Raw genomic sequence first — 17,085 nt, 5'->3', positions numbered from 1 at the left:
CCTCGCGAGGGGTCTGTTCGTGCTGGGGGATTGAACTGCTAGGAGGAGTTCAGTCGCCCTTCTCTCTCTCTCTCTGTGATGCTACTCGATCCGATCTAGCTAGTTTCTCTCTTGGCTTCTAGATTCTCCTTCTTGATGCCCCCACCCTGGGGGTGGCTAGTCCTATTTATAGGCAAAGGCCTGGGCCTCTTCCCAAATATTGAGCGGGAAGGGCGCCAACAATTGCCATTTTGAAGGGGAACATCTGGTACACTTATCCTGACTAAAGTTGGTCCTCGCCTGCCAAAGGCTCTGGTGGTGACGCTGGCTTGGGCTCCACAATGACTTCCTCCCTGCCGTTGGACTGGTCTTGGTCTCGTTGCACCGAAACGGGTGCCTTTACTTGACCTTTACTTGATGCTCTCGCCCGCGCTTGCTCCCTTTGCACCAAAGTGGAAAGGAGGACACTGCGCGGGCTGGCGCCCGCCTGGCGCCCTTGGTCATCATGGCTTGCGTTACGGGCACCTCGTGAGGTACCCCACCTTGATCTCTCCGCCTCCTCGCGATCCAGCCTGATGAGGCCATGCCTGAGGAAGCTCCGTGTCGTCCGCCCCGCGAGGCTTGGCCCCTCGCGAGGGTCTTGGGTCTGTGTTGATGAAGATGGGCCGTGCTGGGCCCCTCCTCGAGCCATGCCGCAGGCCGCAGGCAGGCAAGTCTGGGGACCCCCATTCCCAGAACGCCGACATATATGAGCAGCGGAAAGTAAAGCATGCAACTTGCAAGAACGTAAAGGGAAGGGTTTGGAGGATTCAAACGCAATAGAAGACACAGATGTTTTTGTCGTGGTTCCGATAGGTGGTGCTATCGTACATCCACATTGATGGAGACTTCAACCCACGAAGGGTAACGACTGCGCGAGTCCAGGAGGGCTCCACCCACGAAGGGTCCACGAAGAAGCAACCTTGTCTATCCCACCATGGCCGTCGCCCACGAAGGACTTGCCTCACTAGCGGTAGATCTCCACGAAGTAGGCGATCTCCTTGCCCTTACAAACTCCTTGGTTCAACTCCACAATCTTATTGGAGGCTCCCAAGTGACACCTAGCCAATCTAGGAGACACCACTCTCCAAGAAGTAACAAATGGTGTGTTGATGATGAACTCCTTCCTCTTGTGCTTCAAATGATAGTCTCCCTAACACTCAACTCTCTCTCACATGATATGGATTTGGTGGAAAGAAGATTTGAGTGGAAAGCAACTTGGGGAAGGCTAGAGATCAAGATTCATATGGTAGGAATGGAATATCTTGGCCTCAACACAAGTGTAGGTGGTTCTCTCTCGGAAAAGGTAAGTTGGAAGTGTAGGTTTGTTCTGATGGCTCTCTCCACAAATGAAGAGGAGGTGGAGGGGTATATATAGCCTCCACACAAAATCTAACCGTTACACACAAGTTGCCAATCTCGGTGGACCGAATTGATAAACTCGGTCAGACCGATTCAACAAATCTAGTGACTGTTAGGATTTTCGATGGGACCGACATGCAACTCGGTAGGACCGATATGGTTAGGATTAGGGCATAACGTAATCTCGGTGAGGCCAATTACACAAACTCGGTGAGACCGATTTTGGTAATAAGCTAACCAGAGAGTTGGTCAGGTAAACTCGGTGGGACCGATTCACTCATTTCTATGAGACCGAAACGTTACGAAAAGGAAACAGAGAGTTTACATTGCAATCTCGATAGGACCGATTACGCGAACTCGGTGAGACCGATTTTGGTAATAGATCCATACAGAGAGATTGCAATCCCATCTCAGTGAGACCAATATCCCTATCAGTGAGACCAATTTGCCTAGGGTTTGTGGCAGTGGCTATGACATCTGAACTCGGTGGCGCCGGATAGAAAGAATCGGTGGGGCCGAGTTTGACTTTTGGTTTAGGTCATATGAGGATGTGAGAAAGTAGTTGAGGGCTTTGGAGCATATCACTAAGCACTTTGAGCAAGAGCCTCATTAAGCAACACCTCATCCCTCCTTGATAGTATTGGCTTTTCCTATAGACTCAATGTGATCTTGGATCACTAAAATAGAAAATGTAGAGTCTTAAGGTTGGAGCTTTCGCCAATCCTTTGTCCTTAGCATTTCGAAGGGGTTCCACATCCTCTAGTCCATGCCACTTCATTGTTGAACTTATCTGAAACATACTAAGTAAAAGTGTTAGTCCAACAAGAGATATGTTGACATTAATTACCGAAACCACCTAGGGAGCACTTGTGCTTTCACCTTCCCATACCACGGATGGTTTAAACAGCCTTTTCAAGTAGATGTTAGGTGGGACAGGGTCGCGCTTAGCGCTGATACGGGCGAGGATATCCGCCGCCTGATTGTTTTCCCGAGCCACATGGTGGAATTCAAGCCCCTCGAACCGAGCTGACATTTTGAGGACGGCGTTGCGATAAGCCGCCATTTTCGGATCCTTCTCGTCGAAGTCTCCATTTATTTGAGATATTGCGAGGTTCGAGTCCCCCCGCACCTCCAGGCGTTGAATGCCCATGGAGACTGCCATCCGGAGACCATGTAACAGGGCCTCGTATTCGGCTGCGTTGTTGGAGTCTGTATAGTATTTGGAGTACGTATTGGACTGTATCTCCGGTGGGGGACGTCAGGACGATGCCAGCCCCTAGACCAGCCAGCATTTTAGAGCCGTTGAAGTGCATAATCCAATTGGAGTACGCGTCGTACTCTTTAGGGAGTTCGGCTTCTGTCCATTCGGCGACGAAATCAACCAGTACTTGAGACTTAATGGCTCGTCATGGTTTGTATATTATGTCGAACAGGAGGAGCTCAATAGCCCATTTAGCAATCCGTCCCGTGGCCTCGCGGTTGTTTATTATGTCGTTGAGTGGCACTTCAGAGGCCATCGTAATTGAACACTCTTGAAAGTAGTGTCGTAGTTTCCGGGATGCCATGAAGACCGCATATGCTATCTTTTGATAATGTGGGTACCGTGATTTGCACAGAGTGAGGACGGTGGATACATAGTATACCGGCTTTTGAAGCGGGAATTTATGTCCGTCCATCTCTCGTTCGACGACGAGCACTGCGCTTACAACTTGGTGTGTTGCCGCTATATATAGCAGCATTGGTTCAACGATGTTAGGTGCGGCCAGGATTGGGTTTGTGGCCAAAACGGCTTTTATTTCTTCTAATCTGGCCGTAGCCGCGTCCGTCCACTCGAAGTGTTCGGTGCATCGCAGGAGGCGATAAAGAGGTAGTGCCTTTTCTCCTAATCGGGAGATGAAGCGGCTTAGAGCAGCCACGCATCCAGTTAGTTTCTGGATTTGCTTGAGGTCCATTGGGATGGCCAACTGTGACAGAGCTCGAATTTTAGCCGGATTTGCTTCGATTCCTCTGCTGGAGACGATGAAGCCTAGGAGCTTTCCGGCGGACACGCCTAAGACGCATTTTCCGGGTTGAGCTTAATGTCATATGTTCAGAGATTATTGAACGTGAGCCTCAAGTCGTCTATTGAGGATTCGACATGCCTTGTTTTAATGACCACATCGTCTATGTATGCCTCCACTGTTTTGCCAATATGTGTCTCCAAGCATGTCTGAATCATGCATTGATAGGTTGCACCAGCGTTTTTGAGCCCGAAAGGCATGGTGTTAAAACAGAAGGGGCCGTATGGAGTGATAAATGCTGTTGCGGCTTGATCGGACTCCGCCATCTTAATTTGGTGGTATCCGGAGTATGCGTCGAGGAAGCACAATGAGTCGTGTCCTGTGGTAGCGTCGATAATTTGATCAATGCAAGGGAGGGGGAAGGGATCCTTTGGGCAAGCCTTATTAAGGTCCTTGAAGTCGACGCACAGGCGCCAGGATTTGTCCTTCTTTGGTACCATCACCAGGATTGCTAGCCAGTCCGGATGTTTTATTTCTCGAATGAATCTGGCCTCAAGTAACTTGGCTAGCTCCTCTCCCATGGCTTGTCGCTTAGGCTCAGAGAAGCGCCGAAGAGTTTGCTTGACCGGCTTGAATCCCTTTAGGATGTTAAGGCTGTGCTCGGCCAGCCTGCGTGGGATTGCTGGCATGTCTGAAGGATGCCAGGCGAAGATGTCCCAATTCTCACGCAAGAACTCCTGTAGTGCGGAGTCTTTTGTGGGGTTTAACTGTGCCCCGATGGATGCTGTTTTTGTAGGGTCCGTTGGATGGACTTGGAATTTGACTATTTCATCCACTGGTTTAAAAGAGGTGTACTTGGATCTTTTATCGAGTATCACGTCATCCCTGTCCACTGTGGAGCGTAGCGTAGTTAATTCCTCGGCTGCGAGGGCTTCGGATAATGCCTCGAGGGCCAGTGTGACTGTTTTATTTTCAGCGCGGAGTGCTATGTCCGGATCACTAGCTAGAGTGATGATTCCATTGGTCCGGGCATTTTGAGCTTCATGTACTCGTAATGGGGTATAGCTTGGAAGATCGTAAATGCCCCCCGCCCTAGAAGGGTGTGGTATCCGCTATTGAACGGGGCCACTTGGAGTGTGATTTCTTCGGACCTATAATTTTCCGGCGTGCCGAATACCACATCTAGTGTGATTTTCCCAGCACATCGTGCCTCCCGACTAGGGATGATTCCTCTAAAGGTCGTGCTGCTTTGCTCAATGCGGCTTCTGTCTATTTCCATTTTTCGAAGGGTCTCCTCATAGATGAGGTTTAGTCCGCTGCCGCCGTCCATGAGCACTTTAGTAAGCCGGAAGCCGTCCAAAATTGGACTAAGGACCAGGGCGGCTGGTGCTCGGGCTGTTCAGAATTTGGGTTCATCACTGGCGTTGAAGGTGATAGCCGTGTCGCTCCATGGATTTATTGCTGCTACGTGGCAGACTTCGGCGAGGCTGCGGAGTGCTCGCTTGCGCCTATTATTTGAGGCAAAGATCTCGAAGACTGTAAATACTATATTGTTGTTTTCCAGGGGATGGCGCTCTGCAGTATTGTTGATGAGGATATCCTCACCGCTCTTGGCCACCTGCCGGAGTACCCAACATGCTCTAAGGCTGTGTGTCGGTATGGTATCCGATGTACCGTGAATTTTGCATGGCCCGTTGAGCCATCCCTCCAGTATGGTTCGACGCCCTATAGTGGGCTTTTGTTTCTTTGCAATTGGATCGGGTGATTTATGAGAGTACACCCTTTTAATTTGGACGGGGGTTTTAGTGGGAGCCAGAGGGTCCCAGAATTTTGTTTGGGTTTTGCAGGCGCTTTCCATCGCACAGTACTTCTGTACTATGGCCGCCAAGTCAGCGAAGTGTGCTATGTCACGGTGACTTATGGCGTTGAGGATTCCCTTGTCCATGCAATTATTGCAAAAGAATGAAATTGCGTCCTCCTCTCGACAGTGCTTGACCTTGTTCATTACAAGGAGGAATCTGGCCCAATAGTGTTGTACTGTCTCCTAGGGCTCTTGTCTAATGTGGGAAAGATCGCTTATATCTGGGTGGGTGGGTGGATTTAAGTCCGAACCCTGACCCGATCTGAGACCCAGGGGCAGAGGAGTTTCTGATCTTGGAAATTCGGGCTCCGGGATGTTGCCCAATAGGTCTAGCCCGCTGCCAGATTCTAGGTTCAGGGTTTGGGCGATGTCCTCCCGTAGACAGGTATCCGGCTCGGGGAGCTTGGGAATCCGGACATAGTTTTTCCTCAAGATAGAGGAAGAATTGCCGCATTGCTCCTCCACCGCCGCTATCTGATGGGTGACCGGTGGAGAGTTAATCTCCCTTTGGTCGGGTTTAAGCCCAATCCGATCATAGTCCGTAGCGACTCCCAAAGTGGTGATGCGATCCAAGAGCTCATTCAAAGAGGAGAGCTCCATTGGATCCATCTGCTCGGTGAATTCCGAGCCGACGTGGAGGCTGTTTTCGATGACCCGAGAAGTCATCGTCGGCACAGCGGCCGAACGGGTGGTCATGACGAAACCGCCTAGTCGGAGAGTTTGGCCTATAGCCAAGGCTCCCCCAGAGGTGATGTTGTCCTTGACAACAAGACGAGCCATCCAGCTTTATGATGACGACACAGTGGAACTCTCAATGAAAGCACCAATGTCGTTGTCAAAACCGGCAGATCTCGGGTAGGGGGTCCCGAACTGTGTGTCTAAGGCGGATGGTAACATGAGGCGGGGGACACGATGTTTACCCAGGTTCGGGCCCTCTCGATGGAGGTAATACCCTACTTCCTGCTTGATTGATCTTGATGATATGAGTATTACAAGAGTTGATCTACCACGAGATCGTAGAGGCTAAACCCTAGAAGCTAGCCTATGGTATCCTTGTTGTTTTCCTACGGACTAAACTCTCCGGTTTATATAGACACCGGAGGGGGCTAGGGTTACACAGAGTCGGTTACAAGGGAGGAGATCTACATATCCGTATTGCCAAGCTTGCCTTCTACGCCAAGGAGAGTCCCATCCGGACACGTGACGAAGTCTTCAATCTTGTATCTTCATAGTCCTATAGTCCGGCTAAAGTATATAGTCCGACCGTCTGAGGACCCCCTAATCCAGGACTCCCTCACTTACCGAAGTCCAGTTTCCTCCTCTTTCTATCCATTGTTGCTGGGGATACAGAGGGCTGAGTTAGATGGAGAACAAAAGTACCTGGCCCACATGGAGTTTTTGCGCAGCGCGCGTTGACAATTGATCAGTAGTGCTATTTTCCGCACGGGTACGTGCTCTTTTGCAATCCGTCAAAGCACTCCTCCAACTTTCTCACTTCCTCAATGTATGCCTCCATCAATGGACTTTGGTAATCCTTGTTTACTTGTCTCACCACGAGTTGCAAATCTCTGCGGATGATTAGCTTGTTGATTCCCAGTTCTGTTGCAATCCTGAGCCGGGCAAGGAGCCCTTCATACTCTGCAGTATTGTTGGTAGCCTTCTCCTGAGGAAAATGCATTTGGACGACATACTTAAGGTATTCCCCGATGGGAGCAACGAGAAGCACGCCAGCCCCTGCACCTTGTAGGGAGAAGGCATCATCGAAATACATAATTCATTCTTGGGGCGCTTCCCTGCCGGGGGTAACTGTCTCCAATACTTCTTCATCAGGGGTTGGCGTCCACTCCGCAATAAACTCTACCAGTGCTCTGCTCTGACTAGTTGAGTTGCTCTCAATCTTCAAACCAAAGCTGGATAACTCCAAAGCCCACTCCACTATTCTTCCGGTGGCTTCTGGGTTTTTGAGTATGCATAGCAAAGGAAAGAGGGTGACAACTGTGATATCGTGTGCTTGGAAGTAGTGGCACAATTTCCTTGAGGCCATGACGAGGCCAAAAATGAACTTTTGCATGCCACAGTACTTTGACATAGCCCCCTTCAATAGGGAGCTGACAAAGTACAATAGGCGCTGCACTACTTTCTTCCTTGCCGCAACCTTGGGACTATCTCCGTTGTCCTGTTCTCCCTTGTCTTGAACTACATCTGACCTTGCCGGGACGTGTTCGCCTTCCTCTCCAGAGGGGACAATGGCTATGGCTTCTGCTTCTTCTACTTCCCGCTGCGCCACTAGTGCTGCACTAACCACTTGATTAGTTGCCACTAAGTATAGCAGCAACAGGTCTTGTGGTTCGGGAGCAACTAAAGTGGGCATAGAGGAAAGGTAGGTCTTCAAATCTCATAGCGCAGCGTCTGCCTCTGGAGTCCACTCCAAAGGTGCTGCCTTCTTCAAGATTTTGAAGAACGGCAAGGCGCTCGACAGAATTGGAAATGAATCTGCTAAGAGCGGCAACACATCCAGTCAAATACCTCACGTCCTTAACTGTCTTGGGTGCTTGAATCTACTCGATATCCTTGATCTTGTCAGGGTTTCCCTCTATCCCCCGATGGGACACAAAGAAGCCAAGTAGCTTGCCGGAAGGAATGCCAAACACACACTTCTCTAGGTTCAGATTCAAGTTGATCTTGCACAGATTAGCAAAGGTTTCTTCCAAATCCTGAATGAGGGTTTATCTGTCCTTGGTCTTGACCACAATATCATCCATGTAGGCTTCAATGTTTCTGTGCAGCTGTGATTCAAAGCCAATCTCGATTGCCCATGCAAAAGTGGAACCGACGCTCCTCAACTCAAAGGGCATCCGTACAAAGCAGTACGTGCCACATGGGGTTATGAACGCGGTCTTTTCTTCGTCTTCCTTGGACATAATGATCCTGTGGTATCCAAAGTAGGCATCCAGGAAAGAAAGCAGGTCGCACCCGGAGGTGGAATCCACAATCTGGTCAATGCATGGCAAGGGGAATGGGTCCTTCGGGCATGCCTTGTTCAGATCTGTAAAATCTACGCAAAGCCTCCATTTCCCATTAGCCTTGCGTACCACCACAGGATTTGCCAACCATATTGGATGCAATACTCCTCTGACCAGTCCAGCTGCCTCAAGTTTATTGATCTCCTCGGCAATGAACTACTACCGCTCCAAAGCTTGCTTCCAGACCTTCTGCTTGACGGGTCGGACATGTGGGCAGACAACAAGGTGGTGCTCGATTACCTCCCTGAGAACACCGGGGATATCAGATGGTTGCCAGGAAAACACATTGATATTCGCCTATAGGAAGGCAATGAGCGCGCTTTCCTATTTGTCATCGATGGTGGCGCTAATAGGGAAGGTACCATCAGCGCCAGCCAGCCCTGCCGGGACCTTTTTCACAGTGGGTGCAACAGCCTTGGATCTCTTGCTATTGGAACTCTCTAGAAAGTCATCAACAGGTGCAGCGTACTCCGAAGAGACACGCTTCCCAGATTTCTTGCTGGCATCCTTGTGAGCTTTCTTCTTTCCTTTACTTTCCTTGGCGGGAATAGTGGCTTCAACGACCTCTGCTGCGACTGCTTCCCGGTACATCTTGTCCATGTAGATGATTGCGTCCTTTTCGTCTGATGGAATGGAAATGACGCCTATCGGCCCTGGCATCTTCTAGGTGTTGTAGGCATAGTGGGATGCCGCCATGAATTTGGCCAGAACTAGGAAACGAAGGATTCCATTGTACGACAGGGGGAGGTCGACCACATCAAACACGATCTTCTCAGTCCGGTAATTCAACCCCCCCGAATGTCACCGGTAGTGTGATCTTCCCCTTAGGACGACTCCTGTCGGGGTTGACCCCATGAAACGTGCCAGTAACCTTGAGCTCTTCCTCTGCTATCTGAAGCTTGCTGATGACCTTTGGAGAAATCAGATTCAACCTGGCCCCGCCGTCAACCAACATCTTTTTGACTTTGAGGTTATGGATTGTTGGCGAGACCAACAACGGCAAGCACCCTACCGCGGTGGTGCAGTTAGGGTGATCCTCCTCGTCAAAGATGATGGGCTTGCAGGACCACTTGTGCGGCTTCCGAGAATCTGCCGCTGGCTCCACGACATTGAATTCACGCGCCCACTATTTAAGTTGGCGGTGAGAGGAGTGTAGAGATGCACCCTCGTCAATGCACAGGGTGTTAGTGGCTCTCTGGAACTCCTGCTCGCTGGTTTCCTCTTCATCTCCTCCATCACTCTCATCATTGCAATCTTCCTTCTCACAGCCTCTGGCGGGGTTTCCTTGATTCTGAGGAGCCTTGCCGGGGCAGCTTGCTCCGCCGCCTCGGCCCTTCCCGCCAGTGCCACATCGACCTTTCTCCTTATCATGCTTCTCATATTCAGCCCTCTACTTCTTGACGAGCTGCTCAACCTGATGACACTCCTGGAGATCGTAGCCCTTAGTCCGATGGATCTTGCAATACGACCCATCACCCTTCCGAGCCTTCTTGGTAGCCACGGCTTCCCGCCAATCGATGCATGCGGCAACTTCCTTGCCGGGAACCTCGGTCTTGACCTTCTTGCTGGTACTAGGTGCGCTTGATCCCTCGACGGTCATCACTGCCTTATCCTTGCGCCTCTTGTTGTGCTTCTTGTTCTTCTTCTTCTGACTGGTGGCCTCGTCATCATCTTCTGAGTCGATGTCAACGCCATCCTCTTCACAAGGGAGCCGCCTCCCCTCCTCCACCCGAGCACACTTATCCACTAGAGTGTATAGCTCCTTCACAGTCTTAGGCATCGAACGATCATCTTGGAATGTATCTGACGATTGCGCACATTGGACTGGAACCGGCTATCATAGCTGCCGGGTGGATGCCTGGAATGTTCCTGTGTACTCGGCCGAACCTCTGCATGTACTTCCGCAGAGTCTCTCCTTCCTTCTACGGGAGGAGTTGCAAGTCGCTGGGCCGCCCTGGTTCTTGATGGCCGCCCGTGAAGGCGCCAATGAACTCATGGCACAGGTCAGCCCAGGTCGAGATGGAGTTCTCCAGCAAGGGCATCAGCAAAGACCTCACATTTGGTTTGAGTGCCAAAGGGAAATAGTTGGCGAACACCTTCTCGTCTCTTCCCTCGGCAGCTTGAACAACCACTACTAGGAAAACGCCTATAGACAGACACTTAGTAGTAGCGTGGGTTATTTGACCCATGCTACTGCTAATTAGTAGTAGCCCCGGCAAAAAAACGCGCTACTGGTACGGAATAGTAGTAGCGCGGGCACTCAAAACGCACTACTCTCATCATTTACACCATGCCCTCCCAACAGAAATTAATAGTAGCGCGCGGTGTAAAACCTGCGCTACCAGTAGATAGATAGCTGTAGCGCCGTGGGACAGGCCGCGCTACCACTATCGCACCAACCGTCCCACTCCACTCTCCCACACCACCCACCCCCGATCCAGACGAGATCCCCTCTACCAGCGGCCTCCCCTTCCCTCTTCCAAATCCAAATCATGGCACTCGCATCCGGCACGGCCCGCCCGCTCCTCGGCCGCCTCCCCGCCACCGCGCGCCCCCACCTCTCCGTCTCCCCCTCGCCCTCCGCCCCCGCCTCCTCGGTCCGCTTCGCCGCCCGAGATTCTTTGTCTGTATCACGCAGGCCACCGCCACACGCGCACGCGCGCCTAATCCGTACGGGGGGATCCGGCCGGCCATGACGAGTGCCTCCGAACTCTTCACCGCTCGCCGCGCCCGCGCGCCCCGCCTCTCTGACCCGGCGGACCCCGGCCAGGATCCGCTCGCCGACGCGCCCCAGGACCCGCACGGCCTCGCCGCCCGCCGCCACCGACGGGGCTACCGCGCACGATGCCAGCTCGACTCCGCCGGGGACATGCGGCAGCACCTCCACACCGGCCCGCCACACGGTGAGAGCCTCCTCCTCCTTCCCAGCACGCTGAGCGATTGCAGTTCTCGTGTGCCGTGATTGGTTTGATCGAAGCATTTCGGGTGCTGTCCTGTTAAATTTGTGACACATTTCCGTTCTGATTTGCCTGGCTACGGAATGAATCCTAGGGTTCGTGGATCTGGCTTGGCACTGTTGGATGTGGATCTTGGTCTAGTTCTAGCGATTCACTTGTCTAGGTTGATCTGTTGTGAAGAGGGGGAAAAACTGACCGACGCAAAAGGATGATCTTAAAGTTAGCTGTCAGTGTTATATACAAGATTGTTGTGTCCTCTGCCAAGGACTCTCGTATCGGCTCACTTGAGATGTATTGGAAATTTTAACTCATCCTATAGCCTGGAGCTGCTAGAATCGTAAGATTATGTTTTACAGTTTAGTACTTAGTTTTACTTATCTGCTGGAAAATAGAGATGAATAACCATGAATGCATGAAGTAATACATAATGAGCTTAATCCGTGGCACCACCCGTTTCTGTTCTTGGCTTCATTTCCCTGTCGTGTGCTAGCACGCTGCACGAGATTAGGTTATCCACTCGCGGTCTGGTTGGCGTCTGCCAGTTTCCTATGTATCAGGCTATCAGATTATAGATTGATTGGCGTCATCATAGATAAATTATCAAAATTTTATAATTTTATGTACACAGTCCGCACTCCGCACTGTAACAGGGGGGAAGTGATTAGTATCAAAATGAAATAGTAGAAGGTAGAAGAATGCTTGAGAGCAAATGCATTTACGGATTTATGGTTGGGAGAAGGGATTTATTTTCGTATGCATTAGATCCTACTGGACTGCTAGGAGATTTCAAACTATATTTCACTAGGTGAAATGAGATTTCTTACACTGTGTTGTCCTTTCCAAGTTCCATTGTTGGATGCATCAAATCTCGGATTGATCAAACCCAACACCCTCGTTCAGTTCCGGGGGATGGTTCAGGACATGCTTGGGAATGAATTCTATGTTGGGGCTTTCAAGGTACTGACATGCATAATCACAGATTACTGTAATGCATAATCACTTGGTACTGTATGTGTTAGCCATTCTGAATAGGAAACATTCTTACCTCATCTAATATAATTTATAAAAACTATTGACTGACCATCAGTGTGCAGCAGTTGACACGTACAAGCTAGCCTCCCCCTGACATAACTCATTATGTAATACATTAATTGGTTAGCGCTTGGCAATATATAATTCTAGGTTTGGGGTTATCTTAGGTTGCCCATGGCCGATGGCTATACCGGAAATGTGTGATTAGATATGACAGAAATATAAGAACTGTGTCAGCAGTCTTGTTTTGCAAATTAGGATCAAAGTGACATTGAAGAAGTGAAGGTGCAAGTCTCTGTTTTGCTCCATTCTAAAGAAGTTCAGTAAATGTGTAGGCCAAATTGTAGTGTAATTTTCATTTTGTAATTTATCTTATGTAAATTACAGTGTATTAATTATCTATAGCCTTCAGGAAGACCTCGGCCCTGAATTCGGCGTCCACGGCCAAACCCAGGTACCTACAAACTCGCTTCTATTCAGTTTTAGACCAACTCTGTTTTTCTGCTAGTCAAATAGAACGTAATACTAGTACCATTGTGTAGCTAGATAGATCATTGTTGGTTCGGATGCTTATTGATTGACACACCAAGTGTTGTTACTGCTGATGATTACTGGTACTACAGCAATAATACATCTTCAACCAAGAGTTAAATTGAAATGACCTGACAGTAAAGGGTACAATGTTGGTAATACATCTGCTGTTGCTGATGCCTTCTTGCTTGCTTGCTTGCGAATGACCTGGAAATTATTTCTACTTGGTGCACAGCCCTTGCTTGTTGCAATTTGCCTCAAAAGCCTGTATTCAGAATCTATAATAAGATTTCGTACTGCCTTGGAATTCCTTATCTCCTTTCACTTGTGGTCATGCCTAGCACTGTCTTGGTTCATTGTTTAATTCCAGGATTTGTGAGTTCCTAGTAGGGAACACATGGACATGAAGCTGCGGCGGCGACGGCGATGATATCGACATGGGGCTGTGACGGCGACGATGACGACGAGATCGACACCGACACGGGGTTGCGGCAGTGATGACGACGACGACATCCTCACGGTGCTGCGGCGGCGGTGATGATGACGACATCAACACCATCAAACACAGGCTTGAGGAGGCGCCGGCGACGACGACCTATAGGCGTGGTGTGTGTGTGTGTGTGTATTAATTATCTATAGCAGATATGTATGATTGATTATGCATAAAATGTACGTATTATGAAATGCATGTATGTGAGTACTATGAAATGTATGTCTACACTAGAATAGGTAGATTTTTATATTTTTTAAATCCTAATTAGTTACTAGTAGCGTGGGTGTATCATAGACGCGCTACTACTATCATCCTTTACTAGTAGCGCTTGTTTCAAAACAAGCGCTATTGCTATCATCATTTACCAGTAGCTCGGGGTAAAAAACGCGCTATTGCTAAAAAATAGTTGTAGCGCCGTAGCAGTAGCGCGGGTACCCGCGCTACTGGTATGTAAAAAACCTACACTACTAGTAGTGTTTTTCCTAGTAGTGAGCGATGGTGTAGATACTCAAGAATTATGTCGGGTTTAGTCTCCCATCATACTTCTCTGGTATTTCTGGTTGCCGTAGAGGGGACTGCACCATAGGGGTGGCCCCTTCCGCACGACCAGCAGCATGGGCCACAGTCATCGCTTGGGGAGGTCATGGCTAGCCAGCTCGCTGTGATCCTCCCGCCTTGGCGAAACCAATTAGGTTCTGAATGGTGGCTCTCCACTCATCCATCCGACCGGTTGCCGGCGGAAATCTCAACAACAGCTGGGCCCGCACCATGGCCTCTGAGGCGGTGCTTGGCATGGATGATAATGTAGATTGTAGCGTCACCTGATACGTCTCCAACGTATCTATAATTTTTTCTTGTTCCATGCTGTTATATTATCAATCTTGGATGTTTTATAATCATTTTATATCATTTTTGGTACTAACCTATTGACATAGTGCCAAGTGCCAATTGCTGTTTTCTGCATCTTTTACATCACAGGAAATCAATATCAGACGGAGTCCAAATGCAACGAAACTTTACGGAGATTGTTTTTGGACTAGAAGGAGCATAATAGGCCTTGGATGCGCCCGGAGGAAACTGTGGCGACCCCTTTGACATATAAAAGGAGGCCCGAGGTGTACTGTGGAAGGATTCAGACTTTTTGGACTGGGCACGTATAGTAGCTAGTCTAAGAACTAGAGAACACAAGATAAACACAAACAAGCAGGACTAGAGTTTTACGCATCATTAGCGGCCCGAACCTAGGTAAAAGCCCCTCGCGCTGATCGCTAGACCTGCTCTTGGCACATCTCTTCACCCCCACCAACCGTAGAAGAGATCCTCGGGATCCCAGAGGTGTCGTTTTCCCGACATCTTTGGCGCGCCAGGTAGGGGAGTACGGAGGCCTGTGAAAATATGGTCTAGAAGTTAGCGCATCGACTTCTTCATCGCCATGGCTTCCAAGAAGAAGAAGGCCCCAGCGGTCCGCCCATCTGGAGCCGGTCTGTCTGCCCCAGCGCATGCAAGCGACAGGGCAGACGCTGGTGGCAGAGGAGGTCAAAATCATCCCATCACTCTGGTGTCATCAGCCAGGCGAGCGGTGTCGTCTGCAGCCGCGACAACCATCCGCGTGGCGACGAAAAAGCTAAGTCACGCAAAACCTTGAGCAATTTCCTTTTTATAGGGTTATTTTCCTCGAAAGATTTTGCTCATTGTATGGGGAACCTACACGCAAAGGAACCCTTCTGCTATTGGCAACACCCTTTTTCTGTTTCGAGTTCGCTCAACAGTTCAAGCGGCTGCGCCGAGAATGGCAAGATGTCTTGCCCGGCAGCAAGCGCCCCCGGCAGGCTGCTAAGGATCCGTTCCTCAAAGCGCCGCAACACGGGTTTACGCGCCGGCAAACCTATCCAACTAAGCGTAGGGTGTGTACATACAAAGAAAGATCAAACAGGAAGATAGCACACACTATTTCAGAATACTGCAAAGTTATATTACATCAGTGGTTGCCGCGGTTCTAACTTAAGATAAAATTGTCTTGGGCGTGAAATCGCAGCGGCAATGAGAAACGGGGTGGTTAGTCCCGGTGCTGGCCTTCCAACCTCTTGACTCCGTCAACGCAGATGATGATGGGCTCGATACGCTCTTCGAGTGCCTTGTGGTCCGGATCCTCCGGCAAACTCTCAAGCGCGTTGGCGAAGTCGACGCTGGGGTTCCAGAATGCCACCTTGGTGAGCACCTTGGTCAGGGCGCCCGGCAAAGCTTCCGAGCCTCATTGGCCAGATAAGTCGCTCGACTGGAGCGGAGCTTCTCCAGGGCGTCGAGGACGCGCTCGAAGAACAAGGTCAGCCTGGCACTGGGGCTTATGTTCGCCTCCTGGGAGTACCTGAAGTCCGACATGCTCATGACGGCTAGCTGCATGGTGAGCCTCTCTGTAACGTCGATGAGGCGGCTGGTCCAGAGCTTCGTGATGTCCACATAGTCGTTGTGGGCAGCGATGGCATCCTACAGCAGCTGCCTCTCACCCTCAAGGGTCTTGTTCAGGGTCTCCTCACGGGCTCTGACCTCCGAAAGCGTCCCTTCCAAGGTGTCCAGCTTCAGCTTCAGATTATCGATGGAATTGTTAGCCTTGGAGAGAAGTTTGGTCTTGTCGGAGATGGTGACCTGCAAATCCGCCAAAGTGTGGTTAGCCATGTCCATGTCCTTCGTCAGCTTTGAGATCTCCTAATTCAGCTCCTCCCACTCCAGCTCGAGCTTCTCCACCTTGCCAGCTTGGTCCAGGGCCAGAACATCAAGTGCATCTTTGTGCTTCCGCTCCAGCTCCTAGGTCCGCTACGCGACAAGCTTCTCGATCTCCTTGTCCTTGCCATGGAGCGTGGCGGCAAGCGCCTGTTCATGAGCAACGAGGTCTTCCTCTTGGGTGTCTAGCAGAGCTTGGCGCTGCCTCTGGTCGGCTTCGTCCTTGGCTGCCTATTCCTTTGCTGCCTCTTGGGCCTTCTCGATGTCAGCCTGCTTCAAGAGGAGCTCTCGCTGGCGCTCGTCCAGCTGATCCTGGGTGGCCCTCATGTCCTGCCGGGCCTCGGCGAACCAGACTTGCGTCTGAGCGATGCGCTGCTGAAAGTTTGCTTCTGCCTTGTCCACGGCTGCCATCCTGGAGGTTACCTTATCCTGGTGGGCACGGTGGAGTGCCTGAAGCTTCTGGAAATTGGTGCTCATGGCCCGAGGAGCAGCTCCTCTTGGGAACCACCGCTGCTGGCGCTCGGTTCGTCGACAACCTCGAGCCCGGTGGCGGCGTGGGCCTCATCACTGAAAACCTCCCATTCGGCTAGCGCTCTGGTGCTTGCCGTCCCCGGGAGGCAGACGAACAGATCGTCGCCCACCTTCAAGTACTTGCCCGGGGCGGGGGCTGTAGGGGAGGAAGGTTGGTCATTGGCCACCTCCTCCCTGGCAGGCTCCTCGGTGGCCTCCTCGACGGCAGCCTTGCCGGCCTCCCCGGCAGGCCCCTTTGCGGCCTCCTCAGCGGCGTACTTTGCGGCTTCCCCGGCAGCGATCTTGGCGGCCTTGGCTTCGGCATCCTTGGCGACCTCCTCGATGACAGCGTCGACGTCCACCTGGTCCGTCGAGGGATGGTCTGGAAACCAGAAAGGAGAATGAAGCGAGGCCAAAATCAAAGTTCACAACAAAGAAAAGAACGAACATCGCGTGGTAGAGATAGCAAGGGATGGGAGGCAGGCAGCTTACTCGTGCCGAGCTGAGGAGAAGTGGTTCCCTCCCCGCCAATGTTTGTTGCCGGGATGGAGCCACCAGCGCCCATGCTTGCCCCCTCTTC

At 50.8% G+C, this 17,085-nt stretch overlaps 1 protein-coding gene across 10 annotated transcripts; it reads left to right on the top strand.

The window, feature by feature from the left end:
- The first annotated feature begins 10,636 nt into the window (after positions 1-10,636).
- On the top strand, positions 10,637-13,553 carry LOC125507073. Of its 10 annotated transcripts, none has more exons than XR_007282837.1 (3): positions 10,637-11,167; positions 12,666-12,707; positions 13,155-13,553. XR_007282837.1 is itself a non-coding variant. In XM_048671779.1 (3 exons), exons 1-3 carry the CDS (start codon positions 10,957-10,959, stop codon positions 13,212-13,214), a joined length of 300 nt encoding a protein of 99 aa, XP_048527736.1. In that variant the 5' UTR covers positions 10,638-10,956; the 3' UTR covers positions 13,215-13,553. The 10 variants fall into 10 exon arrangements, 7 of the variants coding, with proteins under 7 accessions (XP_048527736.1, XP_048527730.1, XP_048527721.1 ...); XM_048671779.1 differs by having other exon boundaries at positions 10,638-11,167; positions 12,659-12,707; positions 13,175-13,553; XM_048671773.1 differs by having other exon boundaries at positions 10,638-11,167; positions 12,659-12,707; positions 13,172-13,553.
- The last annotated feature ends 3,532 nt before the right edge of the window (positions 13,554-17,085 follow it).

This window comes from Triticum urartu, chromosome 1, assembly GCF_003073215.2.
Source record: "Triticum urartu cultivar G1812 chromosome 1, Tu2.1, whole genome shotgun sequence".
NCBI lineage: Eukaryota > Viridiplantae > Streptophyta > Magnoliopsida > Poales > Poaceae > Triticum > Triticum urartu.
The sequence above is the reverse complement of the archived record's forward strand: the minus strand, read 5'-3'. Positions and strand labels throughout refer to the sequence as shown.

Bases quoted from the DNA above. Each gene is read 5' to 3' on its own strand.
- LOC125507073 (XM_048671764.1), top strand. From the start codon at position 10,957: ATGACGAGTGCCTCCGAACTCTTCACCGCTCGCCGCGCCCGCGCGCCC. The intron at 11,168-12,669 runs GTGAGAGCCTCC...GCCTTCAGGAAG, and splicing joins CCACACCGGCCCGCCACACG to ACCTCGGCCCTGAATTCGGC. The intron at 12,708-13,174 runs GTACCTACAAAC...AGTTCCTAGTAG, and splicing joins GCGTCCACGGCCAAACCCAG to GGAACACATGGACATGAAGC.